General features: G+C 36.8%; 1 protein-coding gene across 1 annotated transcript; it reads right to left on the bottom strand.

Annotated features, from left to right (window-relative positions):
• Positions 1–7823: 7823 nt before the first annotated feature.
• On the bottom strand, positions 7824–26817 carry NAA30 (N-alpha-acetyltransferase 30, NatC catalytic subunit). The gene is made up of 5 exons (XM_058567007.1): positions 26732–26817; positions 25730–26483; positions 20725–20848; positions 18847–18902; positions 7824–11247 (listed from the first exon to the last, which is right to left on the bottom strand). The coding sequence occupies exons 2-5, from the start codon at positions 26480–26482 to the stop codon at positions 11110–11112; spliced, it is 1071 nt and encodes a 356-aa protein (XP_058422990.1). The 5' UTR covers position 26483; positions 26732–26817; the 3' UTR covers positions 7824–11109.
• Between the last annotated feature and the right edge of the window lie 271 nt (positions 26818–27088).

The following is a 27088-nucleotide window of genomic DNA, read 5'->3' as shown; positions in this document are numbered from 1 at the left end:
AATCCATGGCACTCACCAATGCCTTTTAGAAATTTTTTTTCAGAGAGACAAAGAGATGCTACAAAATGCTGATTATGGCCTGAAATGAGAGAATTAGGCTGCTGAAAAGATCCAGCCGCATTTATAACATCTGTATTACTTGTATTGCCCAGTTTTAAACTGCTTACAAGGAAGAGGACTTCTCCCCTGCTTCATAATTAATCTTTCACAATTTGCCTTCCATGGCTCTGCCTCACCACACATCTGAAGGCTTATTTAAGGGTCCCCAAGTTCCCATGGGACTGTGTGGACTGCTGTCTGCTCAACGACTGCAGAGCCCTCCAGGGCCCCACAGGCCTTCAGTGAGGGCCTTCTCTTCCCCTCCCTAGACTTCTGCTGTCTTGGCCCTCACAGCCTACTTGACGCTATAGGAGTGGAGGTTTTCTTCTATAGGGCCAGGTGCAATGTCTGGCACATAGTAGATGCTCCATGAAGATCGGTCAGATGACTGAATGGCGTGTTCCAACTGGGAACTTGAACAACTCTTCTGATGCTAGCCAACACTCCACCACTCCCCCCGTGTTTGTGCTACATGGTTTCCCATTGTCTGCCCAACGCACAGACCATTTTCCAGGGATTAAGCTCAGACTTGGAACCAAAAGGATTAATTCCCAGGCATCTTACCTAAGTGTCCAAATACATAAGCTGGTAATTAATTTAGTTACCTAAGTGTCCAAATACATAAGCTGGTAATTAATTTAGTTAAATCCCTGAGGTTTAAAAAAAAAGAGAGAGGCTCAAATGTAGTTACGTAACCGTTCAAAAGAGAATTCAGAAAAAAAGAAAAAGAGAATTCAGTACTTTGAATTAACTCAAACACAAAAGTCAACCATATTTTCCACTTGGCAAAGGCAAACTAAACTTAGCGAAGAAGCTCGCTCTCTCAAGGTAGATGTAATGATTTTTGCTGACATAGAATTTGTGGAAAAAATATCCTTATAACATTTAAAAAGTTCTCTTTGTAAAAGTAAAATCATTCTGGATTAACACTGAGAAGCCTCTACTTCGATTCACAAAAACCTCTGGTGGTAGTCTTTCCCATTCTTCTGCCTGTTTAAATTACCAGAGTCTTGGCCCTAGCTGCCTGGATCCCCTTTGCCTCTGTTTTTCTATATAAAAAAACGACCATGTTTCTTGGCTTTGATTCTCCTTGCTGTCAGTGGGCAGCTTTGACTGAAAAGGTGCATTCATGTTCTTGGCTTTGCCAGTAAACTGACTCTATAGCTGACTTGGCAAAGGTTCTTTGGGTGGGAGAGATGGAAGTGGAGTATCAGGTGGCCAAGGCATGGGAACGTTTAGGTTACAGATTAGAAAAACTTGAAAATGGACACTGTAAGTTTTAAAAGCACTGTTAGTTTCAAAGCACTGAAGTTATTCCTAACTGAAGGAATGTACATATAACTGTAAAACAAGTGTCCAACTGCATTAAAAAATTATTTCGTTTGGGATAAAATATATAAATTAGATATCTCAATTTCCATAAAACTTTCTCGTTCAAATCCTTAGGTCTAATTTAGAATTCAGGGTTAATTGTATTTGGCTTTATGTGTCTGAGCAATAAAATGTTTGACATGATAAAAAAAGTCTCCTTTATTTTCACAACAAATACAATAGGTCTTTGCTTGTTTCTTTAAAAAAAAATGCAGGAAAATAATTCAGAAAAAAAATATCTAGGATCTCATTCTCCAGAGCGTTTACCTTGTCAACATCTTTGGCATCGTGAAAAATAATTTAGTGATCACCTCTGCACATCACACAGTCTTCAGGTGGGTCTGTGAGCTCCACAAGAGCCGTTCGGCTGGCCCTGTCTTCTTAGTCCTAGCCGTCCCCTGGCCCCGAGCAGGCGCCCAGTAACTGTGTCACGGATAACTGAACAGAGCTACGGGCTCATGGCAGAAAATGATCTCTTCTGACCTTATGATGTAAACGTGAAGAACATTAGTGGAAGATGTATACTTGCATGAAGAATGCAGGGAAGAAGGGAGAAAGGGAGGGAGGGAAACACAGAGAATGCCAGTTAACACCTTTGATACCTCTGATGATTTTAAGTCTGAAAACTTTCTGTCATGCACCCTAAGAATCATTCTGCATCAATTAATATATTTATGTAATATGCATTTACTTTATGCCTAATATGTCCCAGGCACTGTTCTAGGCACTGAACAATACAGCCATGAACAAATTCCCTACTGCCATGGAGTTATACTCCAGTGAAACCCACATCAGTACACTGAAAGGCAAATATTGATAAGCCCATTTTTGTGAGTAGGAAAATAACCAAAGTTTTCTCTCATAGTATGCTTGAGATCCCTGACCTGTCCAGTGTTGTAAGTGGCACAAGTTTTGCATATTAGCATCCTATTCTGTTTGAAGCCAGGTTTACAGACTAACCCAATTATTTAACATTGTATCACCAGCAGCTGATGCTCTAAATCAAGCAAGTTTTTACCATCAAGGGTCTAGTAAAAAAAAAAAATATATATATATATATATACACACACACATTATATACTCACATATATACATACACACATATATATGCAAAAATAAAATTTCCTAATAGTTGCATTTTTGTAGGCTTAACACTATAAAGAGAATAATAATATGAACTGATTTTGCATCGTGTTTTTAAGTTTTTTTACATATTTAATTAGACTTCAACCTTGATTAATAATCAAGGTAGTTTTTTTCCTATAAGTTCCTTCCTTTTTCTTAAAAAAAGTATTTCCATGGGCTTATTTGAAATTTGACAAAGTAAAAGTTTACTGGAAATACAGCAAGAGTTATGTGCTAGAGCACAATATTTAGAAATTTTTCAATTAAACATAAGTGAATTATATAAATAAGAGTATTCATTTCAACTTTCATAGAACAAGACAATACATAAGGAAAGTTTGTTTTAAAAATCAATTTCAGTCCCCTAGAGAGATATTATAGACCTAATTATTAGAAACCCATTAAGTGGTTAAGAAAAACCACTTAATCCTAAATTTTTCAATGGACTTTACAAATTAGACCTGTTAAACATTTTAAGAGAGTATTTAAAGGTTATGCTGAATCAAACAGCAGAATTTAAATAATTTTGTAGGATTCATTCAAGTTTTAATTTTATCCAACAGAATTAAACCTATTGGACTCTATCCTCTTTGGGTTTCACCAAGTACCAAGTTAGGTGAGAAGCTAGATCTAGGAGGCTCAGAGGCCTGGCTTCAGGTCTCATCACTGCTGTGTGACCTTAAACAAAGGTGTCATTTAAGCACTTTGATTTATCTTTCCATCTCAAAAGATCTATGTAAAGATTGAAGGTAGGTGGAACTGCTGTGAGTACTGTAAGACAGCAATCTCACTGCACGTGATTCATCACTCTACCGCCCTCTGGGCAATGGAGAGAGGACGTTAACCACAGGTCTCCCCACCCCAGGCTGAGCCCATCACACCCCTCTAGCTGCAGGCATCCTGCAGTCAGGCCAGACCACTGAGCCTCCCCTCAGCGGGTTGTGCAAAGGCGTCCAGGTGCTCTTTTAAACAAAAAGAAAGTCAGACTCATTGGTTTGAGAACAATTCGTAGCTCATGCTCTATATACATTTAGTGTAGCTGCGGTACAAAAAACTCACACAATCATCTCCTGATTTTATGCATTTCTGGCAACTCTCATCAGCCATGTGGTTTAGGGTTTCTTTATAAATTCAGACAATGGCTGTGATGAATTTATCCTGAATTATTTCTCCATTGATTCCTTTTTGACCACGATGTTGAGGTGTTTGAATACAGGGTGGTCCTTATCCTTTCCCCACCTTGTTTTATTTCAAAAGAAAAAGCCTGTCTTCACTTGCTTAATCATCTCTATTAAAATTTTGTGCCTTTATTACCACCTATTTTCTCTTTCCTGCTTACCCAATTATCTTTTCTGCCATGCTTTCCTGATTTTATTTAAAAAACCCAACCCCTTCTCCTAAAAGTCATTCTTTTGTCACTGTTGGCAATTTCACGGTATTTATCAACTCCCTTTTTTCGCCAATAAACGCCTTATTATGCCCATAGGAAAACACTAGGTACTTGGTATATGCAACACACAGCCCCTACTTTCTACCTTACCTCTACTTTCCCACTTTTCTTTAATCATTTGTTTGTACCTCCAAACTTATCTACTTAGGGGTCTACTGTCCCTGTACAGAAATCTTTCATCCTCTTTGAAAGAGTAACCTCCTCTGTATTCATTATATTTACTCTCCACTTCCTATGCATCTCAATGGTACTATTAAAAACAATTTCCTAGGAATTGAAGCATTAATACTGGTTATATGATGATTAAGGATTGTTGTGTGTGTGTGTGGTTTTGTTTTTAAAAGTGAGACCTTACCATTTGAGTTAAGTTCTGAAATATTTATAGATAAGATATAATCTCTGAGATTTGTTTTGAAAAACATGAGAAGGGGTGGTGGGGAACACAGATGGGGCCAGACTGGCCACAGGTGTTGGGCCTGGCTGATAAGTCCATGGAGGGGTCCTTATACTCTTCCATCTACCCATTTCAATATTCTCCACAATAAAAAGGCAAAAAGTTTTTTCTCTTCACTTGTACAGTCTGGGCTACTCTCATAAGATCTAATACAATGAGATGACTTTTGCCATTTAAATGGTGCTACAAAATCCAATACCAAAATACAAAATTATTATATACTATGTTATATATATTAATAATAGTTATCATTTATTATTTACTATGTACTAGGCTACCAGGGATTGTTAAGGTGATTTACACAAATTATCTCATTTATTCTTCACAATAAGCTTATAGGGTAGTTATCACTAAAGGCTCAGAGAGGTTAAGCAACTTGCCCAGTATCATCAGGATGGAAATAAACACTTTGAATGTTCATTATAAGTACAAAGAAAATAATTATTCCCACAATAACTCAAAACACAATGCTCACATCCATAATGATGTACTTCATTTGCAAATTATCATAAGCTATCAAGACTTGGCCAAAGAGAACGTTGAAATCAGTTTACATTTACCTAGTTAAGTCAATACTTTGACTTACAAATTTTATTTGCATTCATAATAAAATCAAAATGCTAGCTGACTGTGCAGAATCACTGTTTACAGCCACAATTGCAGGAGAGAGGTAGCAAAGTTTAAAGGCAGCAGGTTTAGCTTTAAGGCAGTAGGTTCAGCCCCCCTTAAAATTATCAATAGCCATGTACAATTATGGGAAATCTGGCCCTAAAGATGATACTAATCAATCCTCTATGTTAGGGCATTGAATCCTGAGTAGTTCACAGACATAAAATTTAGCGATTACTTCATATCAGCTTTAAAAAGCTTCATGCAATTGTGGATTTTAATGTAGCACAGTTCCTTAAAATTGTCAATATTGTTTCCTTAATGGAACTAGCGCATTCCTAAAAACACATGCATTTTTTATAAATTCTTACTATTGGCTTTAACTGAAAAGCTGAAGACATTTTCCTCTGGAAAATATTTAAATCTCAGGAAACAAAACTTCTTGAGAATGCCTACTTAAGAGCAAATTTTTTTTCAGTTCGTGCAACCTGCTGGCTTTTAAAAAGGGTGAGTTTCTTGGGCATGAAAGGAAAACACAGGAGACACACAAATCTTTGCAGTTGTGAACGAACAAATGAGAGTACACGCTTCCTGGAGCAAATCTCACTAAATGAGTGTTTACTAAAAAACACGTCAGTCAGGGGGACTAGAAAAGGCTATAAAAGGTTTTCAAGAAATTTCAAAGCGATTCAGTGTGTAACAAATTCAGTAACAAATGTCTTTATACAATTTCTTCAAAAGCCAGGTCCTTCCCCTAGCATATGTTATTTTATTTACAAAAACGTACATACAGATTCTCAGGAAACTGAGGTATTAGAAAATTGAGATATATTCATACAGCAAAGAGGTAGTCATGAAAATCCACCATAACTGAAAATGAGTTTATTTCTTAACATTATAAAAATGTTACATTATAACCTCTGTATTGTTTACATTTTTTTAAGTAGTAGAAAATAGATTTTGGCACTTCGGTGGTCTTTGTTATTCCTAGGTCTTTTTCATGTGAGGATTCAACACTGATTGCTATCAAGACAACCGGGGCTTGGAGCCTTTCCCCAGCAGTGCTAACTGGCTGTACTGACCCTGGCACTTCTTTGGCCGGGTGTTTCCCATCCCCACTCTTGCCCTTCTGACGGATTAACCCTTACAAAATCCAGCTAGAATCATGGATGACACACCATGGCCAGAGAACACAGCAAAATTAGTCTGGTTCTCTCAGCAACAAAAACACCTGCCCTTGTATCAGCATTAATGATCTTCCAAAATCAGGAAAAAAAAAAAAAAATGAGTCAAGAATATACCTCCATGTTCCACTTTGACCACTGGTAAAATGAAAAGTGACCAATCTCATTGAGAGGTGAAATGATTTCAAATTCATCTAAAATAAGAAATTATTAGGCTTAACTATGTAAAATGTTTTAATGCTAAAAAGATATGACAGTCTCATCAGAAAGCAATTTTTGGCACTTGAATCTGTGCATCTCTGCAATCCAAAGAACTTCCAAATAATAAAAACAAAGAGGGCTGCTTTTTTCAGAAGTGCTACCACACAACCGGGGCAGGGAAAGGTGGTGTCAGACACTGTGGTGACAATGAAATTGTCAATATAAACAGTGCAGCTACCCTCTTTTGCTCAGAGGTTAATTTTTAATTGTGATCCTTCTATTTCATATTCCAATAAATGAGATAGCATGATCTAAAAAATCCTATTCAAAAAATGCTTTCCTCAGTTATTACTGCTTAAATATTATCTAAAGGTATGCTGTCCAATACAGTAGCCACTAACCATGTGGCTATTTAAATTTCAATAAAATTAAAAATCCACTTCTTCAAATCATACTAGCCTCCCTTCAGGGACTCAGTAGCTACATGTGACTATTGGCTACCACATTGGAGAGCATAAAGAACATTTCTGTCATCATAAAGAGTGCAACTGGACAGCAATGATCTGAAGAAAGTGCAGCATGCTATATGCTCTTGAGACTTTTCACTCGCTTTTTAAAAATACCACTATCTCTGGGCTACAGGTTAATACTGATCTCTGTTCATAGGTGTGAAAGAATAGTATCAATTTTGTGGTCCTTAGACAATTTATGAAATATTCAGAGTCCCATATTAAGGCCCAGGGAAAACAGGAACTCAGAAAATTGACAACATGACTATAAAAGAACAAAGTGAAGATTTGGCATGCATAAAAGTAATTTAGCAGCCATATGACTAAAACAGATCTCTTCCTTCCACTAGTATCCATAAATCTTGAAATACGAAAGCATGCGTAACTACCATTTAAAGCTTCTCATAAGAATGGAGAAAAAACCCGTTAGATATTGCTCTATTTTGCTTTGGTGTCTTAGGAAGGGGAAAAAAACATTACTTAAGTACAAAAAATAGTAAATTAAAAACTGTCTTAGAAATAAATTGCTATGGAACAAGGACAAAGTTTTGGTTTAATGCATGCAAAAAATGCTCTCATTTGTATTGACATGTGACACATGAGTTGACTAACTTTGACTACTTTTAGGGAAATCGAGTTCATGTTGTTATTTTCAAATTTACTTTGCCAGAACACAAAGTAGAGAGACAACAACTGCATACATATCACTTCTTCCAAATAACTCTTGGATGGGAGGCAGGAACTGGGGAAGAGATAGATTGCTTGGTTTTTTTCTTAATGGGTATAAGTAAAACAACTCAATCATAAAATGCACACAGCTGTATCTAAAAGAAAAATGCAAACACAACTTAACCATACTTTATTTGACTGCATCTTATTTAGACAGCTTGCACATTTCAAATCCCATTAAATCTCTCTCTCCAAAAGGATACGGGACAATAGAAGAAAATTATGCAGCAATATCCAGTCATCAAACAGCAGTCCAATATTTTGAGATACACGTGATATTTTATAGATACTCAACTCATATCTGACGTCAATATAATTTATGGTTATGTTTTTACAAACCTGAAAGCCCTGTAACATTATAGCACTCATTTAGTGATGTCATGGTGCACTGAAAAAGAACTCTGATGCACTACCAATTTCCTTTTATCTATGCTCCTGGAAAGTGATGAACTTCATGATTTTTAGACACCATAATAAATATACACATCCAGTCTTACATATGTCAGCCAATACTATAACACAGGGCAAGGTAAAGTTAAAATGTGACAGACAAACTCCTTTACATAGATTTGTCAAGCCAAGTAGGGAGGGTAATCTGGGGAAGAGGCAGAAAATATTAAAACCAATTTTTTAATAGTAATTTTTTTTCTTTTTTTATTTTGCTGGCTTCAACTTCAACAACTACTGTCTGGTTTTTGACCTGTGGACTTCTCTAGAGTAGTTTCATCCTAACGTAAGGGAATCAGCCCAAAGATCAAAAATGGTAGTATACCCGTTAGCTTCATCAATACTAACATATATAGCTTCATGGTAGCATGTATAAAAATGTTCAGCAGTACCACTGCCAAACCAGTGTCAGTGGATAGTACAGTCAGTCTTAAAGAGGCAGCACCCCATTAAAAGAAAGTTGCACCAATTTTGCTCAGTTTTAGCCAAGTGAACCTACTCTATCAATTTTAAATGGAATTGTTTTAAGATTATATAAGAAAAATGAAAGCCCAATATCAAAATATAAATTAATGTCTGATGCTCCTTCAACTAGAACAGAGACAATTTTGGTGCTGGGTTATCATGCTCGAGATTAAAATTTTGCATACCCAATTAAAGACATAAGGTAGACAATGATATTCAACACATTCCAGCTGAACAATACAGCAACTATTTGACTTTTTAGTCACATGGGTAAGGTCATGTTTACAAACACCCAGTAGATTCAGCAAAACTTGGTCAATTTGGGGGAAGAGGTCAGTAGTGATGGTTTCATTGACAACCTGCCAAAAACATAATGGTTGAACTGCAAATCTAGCATGTATCTACTTTAGAACTTGTCCCCATTAATGAGTCAAGCAAATGAATGTTCATCAACAATCATTACCTATGAACCAGCAAGTCAACTATAAAGTGGTGACATAAAATTTGATAACGTAAGTACTGAACTGTTTTATTTAGTTCGGTTCCCTCCATATTAAAAATAACTGAAGCATCACTATGACTGGTATTCCTCTAAATGCTAAAGCCCAAATGAAGTTTGACCAAAAACATACTGAATATCATGCTGAATATTGTGTGGTCATCATATTTTTAATGTAACCAGTATTCTGCCCATTAAACTTTTAAGAGCAATATAAAATGAAAAGAAAAAGTTTTCTTTAAAAATAAGGAACTATAAATATAAATGATCCCACCAGCAGGAAGATTTTATTTTCACCAAATTTGTATATCTTTATTTTGAAGGTACTTGTTACCACGTTCACTTTCAAGACACTACACTGAGCAAGGAGCAGCTTTCCTTTAAAAAAAGAAAAAAAAAAAGGCAACAAACTTTCCTGAAAGGGGGCTTTTACCAACTGTTAATGGAGGTAGGGTTTTTTAAAATACAGTAATTATAGCCATAAAATAAATTTCAAACCAAATCCTAGAGCAGAAGTAAAGCATATCCAAATTAAAGAAAACATCACATAGATTCCTACAAAACATTTTTCACAGAGAATGAATTTTTTTTTTATGGGTACCTAGGTTTTCCAGTTAAATAAATTATCCATCACAGGCTTCCTGACTCAACTGAAAGCAATTGACTTTAAAATTTATTACATTGCACAGATTGGCCAAAACACAATGTAACTAATGAACATGGTGATGGCAATTAAGAAAACCCATAGAACTTATTCCTAAAAAAATTTCCATTTCTCCTTTTTGTTTTTCTGGGAACTAAGCAAAGCTCCCCCAAGAATTTGCTCAAATAAGTGAAAAGAAAATAAAATCAGTTTAAGATGGATAGAATACATCTTGAAATTTATTTCCAAGACCAAGAACCAAAAGTGAAACATTTTAAGAAATGGAAGCAATGTGAATCCAAATCAAGTGGGGAAAAAAGGTCCAACTACTTTGTAAAAGCTGTTCTTCACAGCTTAGCAATAATTCTGATTAAATAAAATCATACCAATTTACATTAATTTTCTATTCTTTCCCAAAAATTCCCTCACAAAAAAAAAGTGCATCCAAAACCCAGCAATTCCCGGCTCCATCAACTTTTCTCACCCCTTTTGAGCCATTTCTCAAAGATTTTCCAAGTAGATTCAACTTCTTACTGTAAGGAAAGAAGGGACTTCTAAAGTAAACCATTCTGTCACTCACCTGGAAAAAGTATCCAAATTATAAAAATCTGAAATAATTTATTATCAAATTTAGAATTTAAATAAAAACAAAAGTTTGCTTGCAAAGGCCTTAAAGAAAAGGAAAAGACAGCATGCATTCAAAAACTAGAGATGAAGACAAATATACTTATCTACACAGGCACTGGCAGACGCAATTTAATTGTTATCTTTACTCATTGTAAGACACACCCAACCCTACATAACATCTTATTCATTCACTAATCACTGAGGTACCAATACTCAAGAATGGAAAATTTAATATTGGAAAAATAAAACCTAAAATTGAAGCTTTCCCTCATCCCCTTCAGAAAACTATGGCAGGTTTCATGTGAAATGTTAGCATACTTAGAGAATTTTACAATCTACGTTGGCTTTAAGGAACAAAAATCATGTTCCACTTACTTACTGGTTCTGTGATAAAATAATCACTATGTAAATAACATTGTCAGCAGACTTTGCAAATGAACAAACAAATCTTGGCTATCAACTGGCACATTTTGTTGGTACCAAAAGAACTCTTTAAGTTTAAAACAATCTCTTTTAATTCAGAACAAATGTGCCATGCCAAAGTGCAACAAATATTGTGCGACACTCAATGAGACACTGACAGATAAGAGTTGCATGGAAATTACTAAATCCACCTGCAAAGCAATTCTGTACAAATTGCATTGCATGCAAAGGTCAATTCTGCGTGGTTGGACAGCTGTTCCTTGATGTCAGTTTCTCAACGTAGCCACAATTTAAGTCGCAGTGCATCGACTCCATTTAAATAGTATCTGAACAGCCTCTTATCTCGAACAAAACCAAGATTTTCATAAAGTTTCAAAGCAGACTTATTCGTTATTTCTGTTTCCAAAACAACCTTCAAAAAAATAAGAGAAAACTAAATTACAATTTTATATACTTTAAACTAATTTATAATTTCATAATTTGACAAATCACTTATAAAATAATCAGATCAAATACTTAAGAAAAACATTCCACATTTGTTTAAAAATTGATGCTGGAAACAATAAGTATTAAGGATGTACAGAAAGAACTCAGAAAAACAGTCATCAAAATTGTAATAATAATTATCTCGGGGCAAGGCGGGTGGGAACACTGGGGACATTTTCTGTTCTAACTGATTTTTGTAATGCTTGGAATTTTTAGCAATGAGCATATATGTTTTATACTAAAACGAATTATTTCCCTGTGGAGAAAAGTAGTGTGACAAAAAGATGAAGAAAAAAATCAACTATCATACGTTTAAGAAAATAAACCAGTACTTGAAACTATTCAGATTGACTTCCAACTTCTATTATTTTTATTAATTTGTCATCATTTATCCTGGCGACAACTACCATATTGGTCTGGAGTCTAGACCAGAGCCTGCAAACTACAGCTCTTTGGCCAAATGTGCCTATTGTCTGTTTTTGAAAATAAAGTTTTATTGAAACACAACCATACCCATTTGTTTACATGGTATCTATGGCTGCTTTCTCAATACAAAAACCAACTTGAGCCACTGCACCAGAGACCTATGGTCCACAAAGCCTAAAATATTTACTATCTGGCCCTTTGCAGAGAAAGTTTGCCAAACCTAGACCAAAGGTACCCAAACTTTAGTGTACCTGGAGGGCTTGTTAAAATCCATTGCTGAGCCCCCCCACAAAGTTTCTAAATAGGTTTGGGGTAGGCCCAAGAATCTGCATTTTTTAAAAAATGCCAAGTGATGCTAATGCTACTGGTCAGGGGACTACATTCATTTTGCATGCATTTTGGCCTTAGCTTGTCACTTCCAGACTGGGTGGAGTATCCCTTTCCTTTCATACTACCCAGCAGCACTCTACACTGCTCCTCATTCACCTGCACTCTCATTCAATATTTGATGAGTTTGTCATCTCTCCTAGCTGGTGAGCCCAACAAAGGCAGAGATCAATGGGTATCTCCTTCACAGCTCTTTCCTCTGCACCAAACACACTGTCTGACACACAGAAGGCTCTTCAATATTTGTTAATTATATACGTTGTTAGCACCTTTTATTATATTACATACATTAAACAAAAGTATTGCCAAGCTTTTAAACGACCAGAGTACTTAAAGAGAAAGCATCATCTTAAGGCAACTACCTATGCAATTAACTCACAAAAGCAAATCACATACTAAATCCAAACTTTTGAAAGATCTAAAAACAAGTAATTAATAGTTCAGGAACAAAGGAAAATGTTCCTAGGAAGGCCTTAAACAATAGTGAGATAGCAAACAAACTGGTTTAAGATAAGAATAAAAAGTCAACGATTTCTCTTTGCTCTTAAAAAAATGGAATTTAATTTTTAATAATGTATGCTATCCTGCCATCTGGAAGACTCCAGTCTGGTCAATATAGGTTTTCAGTTTTGAATAATTCTCTTGGGTAATTCCTAGAATTCTGTTTTAGGCCAGCACCTAATTACAGCTAAAATGTTAAATTAAAACAAATAATATGAGAAGCAATAAAGCAGCAACAACTCAAAACTTGAAACTGATTTCACAGAAATAAGGAATGCAACAGTTTAAAAAAATAGCTACTATATATTGAAGGCTTACTAAATGCTATGTAAAGCATTTCACATGCATGTCATTATGTGATTTTCACAGTAACCCTATGAAATAGATATGATTATCTCCAGTCTACAAATGAATGAAAATCAAGGACACCAATAGCACAAGAACAGACCGGACTCCAAATCTGAACCAGAGCTCAATAGTATCCACTTTTCTGTACCTCCCCAATTGCTTCCCAGAGTAAAACAAAGCAACAAATGAGAGATCTATCCTATTTACAACGCAACGAAGGCGATCTAAGTCCATGTTCATTAATATTTGCCAATCTAAAATACTCAAAACAAATCTGCGGCTAATTACAGCTACATAAATACACACTTAAGGTGTGGTAAGAGTTGAATTCAGGTTTGTTGGCATCCTAACAACAAACAAAAGTGTGCCCAATTACATAGAAAAAAATTACCCAAAGGGCTAATCTTAAACTAAAAAGATTCTCTTGGCATGCTCACATTTTCTAAACAAAGAGATCATGTATTATTTGACATAATAGAAAATGTCAGAAAAAAGTAACTACTTTTTAATACTTATTCATTTAAATTCTTATAGCTATATTAAAAGAGAATCTGAGTTTATACTGGAAATTCACTATTAAACTATTCTTTTAGTCCACATCATGGGAGTATTACATAGGAAGCCAAAGGATAATGAGGTTATTTTGGTCCTGAAGAAACTTGGCAAAGTTGAATTCTACTTAGAGAAAAAAGATTACAGTGAAGTTTCATGGATTCTCTTAGCAACAAACCATTGTCATGATAAGCCAAACCATTACTGTTTAGAAAGCCTTTATTAATATTGTAGGCTGGAAGCTCCTGGAGGGAGGGCAGGCTTGTTAACTGCTAGAACCCAAGCACTAGTTCGTTTTCTGACACCTCACAGGCCATACACTGATACTGCTGAATTAACAACTTTATTGCTCTTCATAACATCCGTTTAAGATCAGAATTACCATCACATTGCAGAGACAAAGCGGCAGATTTATAAAAAGTTAAATGACTTGCCTACAATCACACAACTATACTAAGTGACAGAACATGGATCTAAAACCCAGGCTTCTCATATCCAGTTCTTTAATTAGGCCAAACTACTCAACCAAAAATTCTTACTGCTTAAATAACTTTATTTTACTCTGTTCTTAACCTTGCAGCTTGTGTCTCATAAGCAAAATATGTTTCCAGTGGAACTAAAAATGTTAAACATAAATTATTAAATACAAAAAGCTTATAAGTCATCTTGTACATTATCATGAAATGTATGTTATTTTGTTAATATGTTAACAGGTTTATTACTGGTTATTTAAATAAAGTAGGCCACTGTTGGTGGGAATGTAAATTGGTACAGCTGCTATGGAAAACAGTATGGAGGTTCCTCAAAAAATTAAAAGTAGAAATATCATATGATCCAGCAATACCACTTCTGGGTATACATCCAAAGGAACTGAAATCAGGATCTCAAAGAGGTACCTGCACCCCCATGTTCACTGCAGCATTATCACAATAGCCAAGACATGGAAACAACCTAATTGTCCACCAACAATGAATGGATAAAGAAAAAGTGGCATGCATATATATATATATATATATATATATATATATGATGGAATATTTTTCAGCCTTAAAAAAAGAAATCCTGCCATTGTTACAACACATGGATGAACCTGGAAGACATTATACTAAGTGAAATACGTCAGACACAGACAAACACTGCATGATCTCACTTACATGTAGAAACTAAAACAAACTTATAGAAGCAGAGAGTAGAATTGTGGTTGCCAGGGGCTGGGGGAGGGGGAAATGGAAAGATGTTGGTCAACTAAAAATGTTTTAAGGTCACATACTACACACTTAAATTCCATTAAGAAATTCTGATTCCAGTGTATTCTCATCATATTTGAGTTAGTTCTGAGTGTTAGTTCTGAGTGTTAATATCATGGTAATCATACCTTAAATCTAAAAAAAATTTTGAAATTTAAATTTCCAGAGATGAAGATTTCAAGGACATCTACAGCCTAAAAAGTAAAGCACTGTTCCTCATGCTGATCAATCACCTGCCCCATTCTAATTTATTTCAGAAAAACGTACAATAAAAGCAAATGGCCACCATGTGGGTTCATTATTTTAGGTACACAAATCCTACTTTAAAAATTACATTTTAGAAAACTCACTCATGCTATTTGTACGCATTTTTCTTATTACTTCTCCTAACGTAAAACAAGAACCCGAGATGCTTGTCCTAGTAGTCATTACATGGTTTGGCAGCCAGAGCATGTGGGGGCGTAACCAAATTCAAGTCAGATCAGCAGTATGGGTAATGCATTTCTTATGCATGAAGCAATGAATCCACTTGTTTCCTTTTTGAAGCTATAACTTTTTAGTCAGCTCCAAATATATAGAAAATGAAAAAGAACTTTAGCTACGCTGCTTTAACATGTCTAATTCTGATATAAAAAGTTAAGAAAGTCATAGTAAGGCAAAATAAAAACATCTATTAGACCAGGAGAGTACATCATTATTATATGAGCAAAAACATAATCTACATTTCAACTCTGTGATTACTAACTTTGGTTTAATTTACTCTGAATTTATCTTAAAATGACAAGTGGCAACCAAGAGCAATATAAACATGACTCAAGGTCACAGCTAAATTCTGCAAACAGAATAGAAAGTAAAAATAGACCGGATGTACATGTTAAGGCTTCACACAGAGATTTCCAAATGTACCTCCGTTAATAGGTTCATAGATTTAAAAATCTCTATAAGAATAAAAAAATCGCAATACAATCGAAATAGAAATGTAGAAAATGTAATTTAAAACCCTTCTCAAATGTCTTTCTGATAATTTGCCAAAATTTCTTAACACTTTAAAAGAAAGGAAGGTTGGCTTAACTTAATGAAAGTAAAAATCACTTAGTTGTTTTATAATTGGTCATTGTATTCTTGGAGAATTATAATTTCAAAGTTTTCCTCAAAACAATTTTATACAAGACTATTTTTACATACAATTTTGTTTTTACCAAAAGGTATTTTAATAATTTGGTTAATTCTGCAGATACATTTTTTTCATCTTACTATGTACAAAAATAACTAAGACGATTGCTGTTCCTAGAAAGCTTATAGAAAGCTCAGAGAGAAAGACAAGTTAACTAAATATACAAATCAAAATTCCAAAGTGCTTTAAAAAAAAAAAAAAACGAGATACAGATAAGATGCTGGAAGCACAGAACTAATCATTCAACAAATATTTATGAATCATGTACTCAATCACAAATGCCACACTAAGTACTAACAATACAGCAGTTAAACAAAAAAAGGCATCTCTGCTCTCCTTAGTGGCTAAGGCACAGACTCTGAACAAGCATATTTAAGCAAAGTATTACAAAAAGGGAAGTTAAGAAAACCACAGAGGGTGTGAATGATTCTGTCCAGAAGAGTTAAGGGAAACTTAAAGGAGTTGCTGATATTTGAATTGTGTCTTAAAGACTGAGAAGTATTTTAATAAGCAGAGGAGGACCAAGAAGCTACTGAGTATATATAGCACATTAGTGCTATATATACTACACATTAGTGAGAAAGTAGTTACACTGAGCAGACGGGGAAGAAACCAGACCAAACGGGATGAAACAGTAATATAAGGAAGTGGCACCAACAAACACACTAGTATCAAAAATTAGAAGGGAAAAGGCAACAGAAGAGTTTGTTGCTTATATGGTTTAAAACTCAATGAAAGGGAGAGTGAAAGCCTTATCAAGAGTAAACAAGAGTTCTCTGTCTCTTCAAACAGCAAATACTTTATCTGAACAATGTGGGACACAGATAATTTTTTTAAACCACAGAAGAGTTCTCTAATCCAGAGGCAGACTATTCAAACTGCAAAAACTATCCATTTAAAACCATACAACAGGAATAAATTCATGGCACTATCCCCATTTCAGGTTAAGATTAACACTCATTGCTTCAAAATTAAGAAAAATGAATCAGAATTAGACTTTTAGGCCCACAAAGAAAAGAGTATTTCTACCATAAAATGTATCACTAATTTAGGATTTAACTTTGAGACTAAAACAATATAACCAAAATCTCCATATCATTACTCAGAACTTTCAAAGAAAAACCAATACTATTTAAACATTTGATCAGTTAATGTAAAGCACACAGCCTGTCTCCCAGGTAGTGGCGATAACTCAGAAAAGGCATAACCATAAGAAACACGCTCATAACACCGCTCTTCACTGGAAACCACTCTACTCAGTAGCAGTAGAGAATCAAAACATGATCTTACCATCCCAAAGATTTCTCCAAACTGTTAAGCAACCTTTTTTTGAAGCCTGACTTCCCTGCTTGATGAGCTGACTAAGCCAACGTGGGTATGGACCAAACAAAGACTTATACTCGTGAATGTTTCCAGTCCAATTCTCTTCCACAAATTTTAGTTATCAGCCATGTAGATGACCAGGATCACCACAATTTTTACTTTTTGATGTTAAAAGCTGTGAACAATATGAGACCCCTCACCATGTGTGACTTATCCTATTTGGAGTAAAATTAAATACCCTTAAATCCCAGGCTGACTTCTCTGTGCTGCCCAGTATGTCTGCAGGCCTTCTCATACAACCACCGTTTAGTGTGATCTGTCAGAATACAAATAATGTGAACAGGAACGTGAAAATACTCTGTGGTAAATCTCTGTATTCCAACAGGGAAATGTGTTCACGAGATATTGTTAAGTGGAAAAAGTAATTACTGAACAATAATAATTATGATTTCATTTGTATAAAAAAAGTATTACACATTTGCATACTGGTGTGCTTAGAAAATTGGAGGATGCATATTGAAAGATTAACAGTAGCTATAAGTGGAAAGAAGGATGAAGAGTTGAAGAGCGTGAGCATGGTGGAAGAAGGGACTTTGTACCCCAAAATACACACATACATAATGGTTAATGATAGTGTATAAACTTTGTAACAAAAAATCCCACTTTTAAAAAAAGTAACCAAAACAAGTTACTTATTATTGTCAGTCTGCTGAGGAAAAAAGTACCTAATTTCACGTATTTTCAGAACTCTCTAAGGCACACTTGCCCTCCGACAATAAAGGCAACTGTCACTCGTACTGCTCATAAAGTTACTAGCACAACCTTGCTCTTTCTTAGTTATCAAGGCTATATTAAAGACATCTATCTATAATTCCCTAGTTTATACTTATTCCCTTCCACATAATATAACGGTAAATCTTAACATTCCCAACCATCATCATTATTTATTGAGCACCCACCATGTGTAAAACATGGTGCTGTAAGATACAAAGAAATTATACCTGCCCGTCAGGCCTTACAAACAAGCTAAAAAGAGAAGATGCTCTTACGTTAATCTACAGACAGCTCTACATTTAAAAAGTGGTTGTCTTTTCTTCCCTCAAGCCTTATCATTACTTAATGCTGAGAGACTTTTTTCAAGTGTGAAATGTCCTTCATATGGGCTGAGTTGGCCCATAGTCAAAAAAAAAAAAAAACAGGAAGTGTTATTTAGGGAGAAATTAAGGCTAATATGCAAGTAAATTACAACAAGGTTTGTAATAAGAGCTACCTTAAATGACTTAACTGATAACAAATCCTCAGAATATCAATTATTTACTGAAAACGTCTAAGATTTCACCTTTACATCTTGTCACAGAACAAATTTTAGCTCCCATTATCATCTTAAAATTTGTTCTAGGTCAAAATTCAGGTGTTTTTAAATGGTATATAATTTTCAGCACAAGATGCATTTGTATAATAATAGTCTGCAATGAAATATGCAGTACAATTTATTACAGGATATTTATAAAAACAACCAGGAGAAATTGCTCAGGATACAAGGTCTTACACATTTAGAAAAACTTACCTCATCACAGTCTCCTTCAACCATGGCATATATAGCTTTCTTAACCAAGTTAGTACCTAGAATATAGATCTGAGTATTAATGAATGAAAAATGTGATTAGTTTCTTAAAGACACCTAAATTATGATATTCATAATAAGCACGGAAATGTCAAATGCTGGGTTCTACCTTGAATGCAGATACACAGATTATCTCAAATTAAATGAGAAAAAATTTAGATTATAACTGAGAGGCCAACAGAACCTACACATAGCAATGTAAGTTTCCTCTTGAAGGACCGATCTCCTGATATATTCCTTTTTCTCAGGTGTAATTATTTGCTCCAAGCAAGAATTTGTGCTATTCTGTTTGAAGGAAAAAAAGAAAAAAGCAAGATATGGTATGGTCTGAGCAACCCAGGAACTCCTTGAGCTGGCCAGAACTCACTGCGTGATTCTTGAGCCAATCTTGCCAAAGATCCCACCAGAACTGCTGTGACCCAGAGTGGGCCCAAGCTACTGAGCTGGTTCCTACAAACCCTACAGTGAGCTTAGGCACACTAAAGTCCAGCACTCACAAATTAGGTCAATGGTATGTCTCTAAATGTCTAGAAAAATGTATCCTAGTTTAGGGTCAGATATATTTGGTACAATAAAGGGAAAACAATTGCCAAATTTGAAGAGAAGAAAGAAACCCAAATTTTATAAGAAATATCTTAATTTTCAAACCATGAACACGACCAAGCACGAATTACATGGGCCAAACAAAATACGTCTGAGGGCCAGGATGCAACCCTCCAGCCACTGGTTTCTGCCCTCTAAACTACCCAGACAATTGCCTATCATTTGCCATGAGTCCTTATCAGCTCTTTTTTATGCGTCCAAGACTCAAATTTGACTTATATAACAAGTCCAATTCATTAAAAATCTTAGTGGTAAACACTATAAGAAAAGTTTGTTAAACCTAATATATTAAGTAAACCTATTCATAATGATTTCTCATGACATCTCAGATTGTATGAAACAATCTTAAATTGGACAATAACACTCAAAGATTAAAAAAAAAAACCTACATGTGACAAAACTGCTAGTAATTAAATACTGGTACAGGCATCAAATCTTCTTTCATGAATACTTAGCTTCATTCAGTACATCCCAGAATTTGACATGCTCAGACAAGTGTTTGTCTACCTGATCCTCCATCTTGAACAAACTGCCAGTAGGTCATAGACACTAGGATAGTGGTTCTTAACCAGGCTTACATCACAGTCACCTGGGGAAGCTTCAGCCCTACTTCTAACAGGACAAACAAGATTCTCAGGGGGAGTAGCTTACACATTTGTTTTTAAACCATCCAGATGATTCTAATGACCATTATAAACCATGAGTACAAGATTACCTGAAAACACCAGGCAAGGTAGACCCAGGAAAGAGATGAGTCTGGGAATAGTAAATAACAATTCTCCTTTCTCCTGGTCCTCCCTGAATTGCTAATATAATGTTTGATGACTAAACAATACTAACCATCTCCCTAATTTTGCCTTGATTGAAGTCTACTTAACCCAAGTATAGACAGCTGCTTGAGGGCTGTGATCAAGTGCCCTAATAATGCTATTAAAAACTGCAGTACTTAGTATAATGTAAAGCATTTTGAATGTGATCAAAAAAAAACGTTTGGAAGTGAAAACTAATCACGTGCTACTTGTTAGAAAGATAACCTCTCAAACAATTAATAAAACAATTCATCTTAAGAGCACTTCGAAAATGTTTTGAAACAAAAACAATCAATTTTCTTCCCTTAGCTTCATGCTCATTTCTACATATTTACATTTAAATCTTTTCCTTCAAAAAACAAAAATGAAAATAACATGCATTCTTTTAGTGACATAATATTTTTCTTACCAATGCCATTTCTCCTGTATTTGGAATCCACAGCTAACATGGCTATATAACCTCTGCGGAACATCTTTTTGTGCATATCCAACTTGCAAACGATGGCACCTACACACTCCTCCCCTACCATGGCCTTAAAAATAAACAAACAGTTATGAAGAATAACGTTGCCATCAGGTCCTGCACAATTACCCAGGGAAACAGCAACCAACAATTGGTCAGCATTTTTGAGGGAGGAAGAGATAACGAGAATTCTAGCAAGAGAGCAATCACGGAAGTTTCAGAAACCTAAATCCCAGAAATTCTTCGAATGTCCTAGTTTTAAAATCTTCGACATTCTTGAGAACATGAATTTCTTATGCTTATTGGCAAAGCCTAGGGGAAAAAAAGCAAGATTTCTACAAGGTCAACATTCAAGTACTTTCTAAGAGGTGCTTATAATTATTTGCAATAAAGACCTATGTATTTAAGATTTGGGAAGGGGGAAATACGTGAAAATATTTTTTTTAAGAAAAAGTCTATTCATTAGGATATGATAAAATATTGTGAAACTTGCTTATCAGCAGAGTACTATAAATTTAAATAACAATAGTTTTAGTGAAAGACAGATATAAGACATAATATTTATACCCGAACAGTAGATAGATTAGATCTTTCAAAAAAAAAAAACAGTTTCTAAGGTATTCCTTAGATCCTATCCAAGGGGTTTTTGTTATTGAAGGACTACAAAGACTAGATATATGATGGTCTCATTTTTAGGACACTCCTGACAGTGTGAGTTATTGTCATAAAGCTCATAGAATATCTAGAACTCCAAGTCAGAGCTTCATATTAAAACAAAAGCTTTAATATGATTTTACAGAGCTATTTTAACAAAAATGTACAGCTTTCCAGAGTGTTAAAGGTTACATGTTAAATAAGTGCTCATCATGCCCTATTTTCATTAAGATTTCCAGTGTTGTCATTGACAATGTTTTTCAAAAATTCCATCACTGACAAAAAGTTCTAGTAATACTGTATTCTGGTAAACATAAATAGGGCAATAGCTCCAACTGTTTAATAATGTGTCAGCCGGAAATATGTTTGCTGTAAAGAGCCCTCATTAAAAAAATACCAAAACTTCAAATTCTCTCTTAACAAAATTAACTTTTCAGAACTATTTCAACAACAAAAACCAGAATGAGTTAAAAAAAATTAATAAGAAAAACCCAATTTATACTTAGTATCTACTTTAACTTGAATTTGTTGTGACTTTAGTTCATCATTCTGTAAAGTGATTAAAAGTTTTTTGTTTTTTTAACTGTGGAGAAATCTTTTAGGCAAGATAATTCTAATCCAATTCACGCAAACCTAAACTAGGTCAGAAAAATCCTTTTGAAGGGATATTAAATTCAACAATCCAAACTAATTCATTTCTGTTTTATCACACAATCCAAAACTATTTTGGGCCAATAAACCTCTAAAATGGTTATTTACATTTCCATTCACAATAAATCAATCTGGTTCATTCAAAATTCTTTTCAAAACAAAATTTCTTTCTGTAGTTAAGACCTGAAATATACACAAAAGTTGTTTGGTTGAACAACCCTTACAGCATTTTCTGATTTGAAAATTACTCACTTCAAATATATGTGTGTGGTTGTGTACAACACCAAATGGTACATTAAAAGTTTTTTGACCTGACCTCATAAGCTGGGGGAAATGGATATCTACATAAATCTATGACACAAAACTGTAGGACAGCTACACTTCACAATTAATAAACCCTCCAAAAGAGGAAAAAATTAACACCACTAGACACAATACAACTGGACAATACTTTCAAATTGGATAGGAATTTCAAACAAATCTTTGTCCTTTGACCAAGAAAGTAATAAGCAAAGTATTATATCAGTTCACTCTTGGACCAGATTGATTTCTTCCTAATTAAGAATCTGTAGGAGCAAAAGTCCAGTTGTATCCATCATTTAAAAATAAAAGCCCAATATAAGGTACATTGTTTAATAAATAAAATGTTCGTAGTGAGGAAGGCCAATGCTGTATTTTTTCCTGATAAATTGCTGATGAATATACACTTACAAGAATAACTAAACTGCCTGTCAATTATTCCAAATAAAAGCTTCTGCGTATACATTTGGAACTCATGCTGTTAAATGTGTTCTTTTTTCAAGGATGTGAACTGAAAAATTCCTGGCAAGATCAAGACTTAACTCTACAAGGCCAACTGCTTGTCAATCTATAAACTTGAAAAATATAAATTGTGTGAAATAGAGATTCCCAAATTCCAGAACACTACAAATAGGAAAACAGAGGAAGCCAGAAAGTTAACTTTAGAACAAATAAGCGAAGTAGTATAGTAGATCAGTAGTAATGAGCTTAAGAAGTTCAAAAAAGCACCAACAACTGAAAATACCATGAACTCAAAAGAGGTAGAGATAAATTAGTAAAGTACAGAGTAATTGACAGTTCCTCCCATTTGTATAGTACTGTTACAATTATTAGGAAGAATCATAAGAAACTGTCATCCTGTTAGTCAAATATGGTTAAGTATTGGCAATTTTCTAAGGTTCAACCTCATATATTCCATTTGATCCATTACAGGTTACTCATGGAAACCAGGAACATTCTGGTGGTTTCTAATCTCTTGAGATTGATGTTTGTAAGGACAGGTGTCCCTTGGTGAAGCATAACCTAGTGACACAATGATCTTTGCTGAACGGGTCAAGGGTGTGTCATTTTTCAGATTCTTACTTGTTTCCATAATGAAAAGCCAGGAGACCTGGGATCAAATTTTACCTCTCTGCCACTAAATAGCTAGAGATTGAAACATTTTAAGTCACTCTGGTCCTTAATTTCTTTTCATTAAAAAAAATAATAAAGTTGAGCTAGATTATCTCTAGGATCCTTTACAGTTCTAAAATGATAGGATTTAGGGCCGGCCCCATGGCTTAGTGGTTAAGTGCGCACGCTCTGCTGCTGGCGGCCCGCGTTTGGATCCCGGGCGCACACCGACATACCGCTTGTCCAGCCATGCTGAGGCCGCGCCCCACGTACAGCAACTAGAAGGATGTGCAACTATGACATACAACTATCTACTGGGGCTTTGGGGGAAAAATAAATAAATAAAATTATAAACTGATATGATTTAAAATAAACATACACACTTACATTTCTTTAAATTAGTTCTTACGGGAAATTCAAAATTTTTTAAATGCCAATATAAATGCCCCAGTTCTAAATGGCCTCTGCTTGTTTAATTGTTGTTTTATGTTCAATACCTCCAGATTCACACTTGCACTAGTAAATCTTATAGGTGAACCACTTGTGCATATTTCAATTTCTAGATATTCAGAATCGAATGTTAAACTGGCTATTAAGGGCTAAAGTACAAATTAGCTGGTGAATTGGGAGAAGTCTACGTAAAACCAAAACTAAAGTTTACTAAGTTTATCAGAGTCTAAAATGGCAGACAAGTTGCGAGGCCTAGGTAAAATCAGAACTCAAAAGCTGACTATCATATATACACAACTATTTTCTGGAATGAACAGAAATATATATATATATACACACTATTTCAATTTAAAGTGTGACTCAATTGTATGCTTTTGTGGGTTAGCTTACAATTAAATCAATCTACAATTTTTAGCAATTACAAAGGCATTTGATATGACATTTATAATAGAACTATAAAATCATTTTCCCATATTCATTGACACAGACATGACTTAGAACTTCTATTTTGATACAATGATTAGAATACTGTAAGAGCAGTTTTGTAGAATATAAAATAGTTCCCACAGTATAAACAAACATACTAAATTGAAGTTTAGCAAAGTGAACACAGAAAAATAACAGAACTACTATTACCTACAATACTGAGGTTATATTTTCAAATTACCACCAAGCTATGAAATCAAAGTCAGACTTCTAAAGTATTGTCAAAACGTCTTGCAGGGAATTACTAAATGCAACCAAGTCAATGCTAAAACAATACAAAATGGTAGTGGCTTTTCCTTCACATATCATAAAATACTCCTTAAAAGCATGCTGCCTTTCTTCAGTAAAATTCAGTGGAAACACACTTCTGAGTACATGATCCGAAGCATACACCTGCAGTCAATATTTAATTGAAAGGTTTGATACAGACTGAAAGTGGTCAATATTATTGGAAAGAAACTATTGGTACTGCCAGTAGTATGTAAATTAAAAAAAAAAAATCATTCAGCTTGTTTGGTAACCAAGTCTTTTTTGCTTACATATAAAATTTTTTCTCAATTATACTTCACACAAGCTAGTGTTACTCCTAGTATTTAGGATATCTATGACCAGTTTCTTAAAAAAATAAAATTAGTAACAACTTCGCACTTCATTTCCTACATTCCACAAAAGGGTATTTTGTTCAAGTTTCAGGAGTCTTTCAGCAACCAGGAGTGCTAGTAGTGCCTTCTGCAATCCAGCACCAGAAAGCAGGCTGGCTACAACTGTTAACTGTCCTGCTGAAGTAAAAGGAAACAATCTCCATAATTATGGCATAAGCTTGTAAGATTTAATTCTCCAGTGTGGCCACAGCAAGTTTACTGACAATCATGTTCACCAAAACATGCTTATGCATACACTCTTCCCTGATTATGTCTGTAATTGAGAGATTAATAAGGCCTGTATTCCAACAGAACCATGTTCAAATTAAATGAATGCAAAGTGCTTCGAGGATGAGGGAGGGTAATTAAAGATGGTTAAACATGATTATAAGTTAATGCAAACAGGATACAAGACCCCCAGCATGCATCACACAGGCTTGTTGCATTTACATCAGTTATCAAGTTAACTCGGATCGGGAAGTCTTACCTTCAAAACAATTTCATGAAAGAACTAGGAGTGTGTACACGCACTTTACATCATAAGGTACTAAGAAATGCAGGATACATCCACTGCCACTCTCAGCCCTCACACTCCCTGCCCTGCACGGCCTGGATCTCTCTGCTGGGTTCACCCTCTTTTCATTCCATCCACTTACCAAGAAGCACAGCTGTGGCCAGTTGTGGATAAAATATCTATAGGTATAAATGGAGTAGGGTTCAGACAGATCTTTGGTGATCAGTCTCATGATATCGGGCATTTGTAGCTCGGATTCATATCGGACATAACGTATCGTCCGATCCTGCCCAGGCTCAGCCTCCCTGCCCGAGAGGCTTCTTAAACTGCAGCCGGCGGTCAGGGACGAAGACAGCAGCCGCACCTGCTCGTCGTCCTCCTCCCGCTCGGCGCCCCCCGCCAGTCCATTGCGGGCCGCCGCGGGATCGCTCGCCGCCGCCGCCGCCGGGACGGGGAGCGCAGTCCTTGCGCCGCTGGGGAGGCAGCGAGGGGGGCTCTCGCCCGAGTGTACTCCGGCTCCTTTTGTGGCAGTCGCTCTGGGGCCCCCGTCGGGGGCGGCCGCGGTCGTGGCCGCCTCCGCCGCGCTCAAAACCTTGCTCTTGAGGGAGGCGGCCGCCCGGAGGTGCCGCAGTTCGGGGCTGATCAATCCGTTGAGCTGCGGCTGCTCCTGCGGCGGCGGCGGGCAGCGGGGGCACGGACGCCCCTTGGCCGCCGCCGCCACCGCCTCGCCGCCCGCCGGGCTGCCGCCGCCTTCGTGCTCCTCGTCGTCCTCGTCGTCCTCGCTGCAGCAGGCGAGGGCGGCCCCCGCCGGGAAGGGGCAGCGGGGCTCGGCCGCCGAGGCCGGAGGTGCCGGCGGTGGGAGGAGGCTGCTAGGCCCAGGCGGTACCTCCGCCATCCTGGAGGCGACACAGACCGAGAGGGGAGGCCATGAGAGGCGGCCGGCGAGCGCGGGGCAGGGGCGGCGGGGCGGCGGAGGTGGGGGGAACAAAGGCAGAAACCGTCCCTCTGGAGCGGCCCCCAGTTCCGCGCCCCCCCGCTCTCCAGCGCCGCCCAGCCGCTCCGCCGGCCACCGTCCCCGTCCGCCCGCGCCCAGCCGCCAGCCCTGTCACCCGCGGCCCCTCCTCGTCCCCTCCGCGCGGCTCACCCCGCACAGGTCCCCGCCGCCACTGCCGCCACTCCTCTTCCTCCTCAGCCGCCTCCACCGCCGCCGCCGCCGCCTCCACCGCCGCCGAGGCTCTCACTCTGCCGCCGTCGCCGTAAAGCGCCCCGGCTGTTACCCCGGGTAAAGTTTCCTGGGCCGGGCTTTACGACACTTCCCTGCCTGCCGGCTGCCGGGCCAAGGGAAAGGGGCGTGGAGGGAGGTGACCTGTGCGGGGGCGGGGACGAAGGTGTCTCTTGCCGGCCTCGGGGGAGGCCGCGTGCTAGCGGGCGGGGCTGTGGGGCTGCGAAGCGGGGAGGTTGCGGGGGCTTCGCAGTGCCCCGCTCCCAGTGCTCTCTCCTC

The sequence above is a fragment of the Diceros bicornis genome, chromosome 24 (genome assembly GCF_020826845.1).
Source record: "Diceros bicornis minor isolate mBicDic1 chromosome 24, mDicBic1.mat.cur, whole genome shotgun sequence".
Classification (NCBI taxonomy): Eukaryota; Metazoa; Chordata; class Mammalia; order Perissodactyla; family Rhinocerotidae; genus Diceros; species Diceros bicornis.
The sequence above is the reverse complement of the archived record's forward strand: the minus strand, read 5'-3'. Positions and strand labels throughout refer to the sequence as shown.

Excerpts from the sequence above, each read along its gene's own strand:
- NAA30 (XM_058567007.1), bottom strand. The coding sequence starts at position 26,482 with ATGGCGGAGGTACCGCCTGGGCCTAGCAGCCTCCTCCCACCGCCGGCA. Across the intron at positions 20,849-25,729 it reads GGCCACAGCTGTGCTTCTTG|GCCATGGTAGGGGAGGAGTG; the intron begins GTAAGTGGATGG and ends TTTATTTTTAAG. Across the intron at positions 11,248-18,846 it reads TTGAAGGAGACTGTGATGAG|GTTGTTTTGGAAACAGAAAT; the intron begins GTAAGTTTTTCT and ends ATTTTTTTGAAG.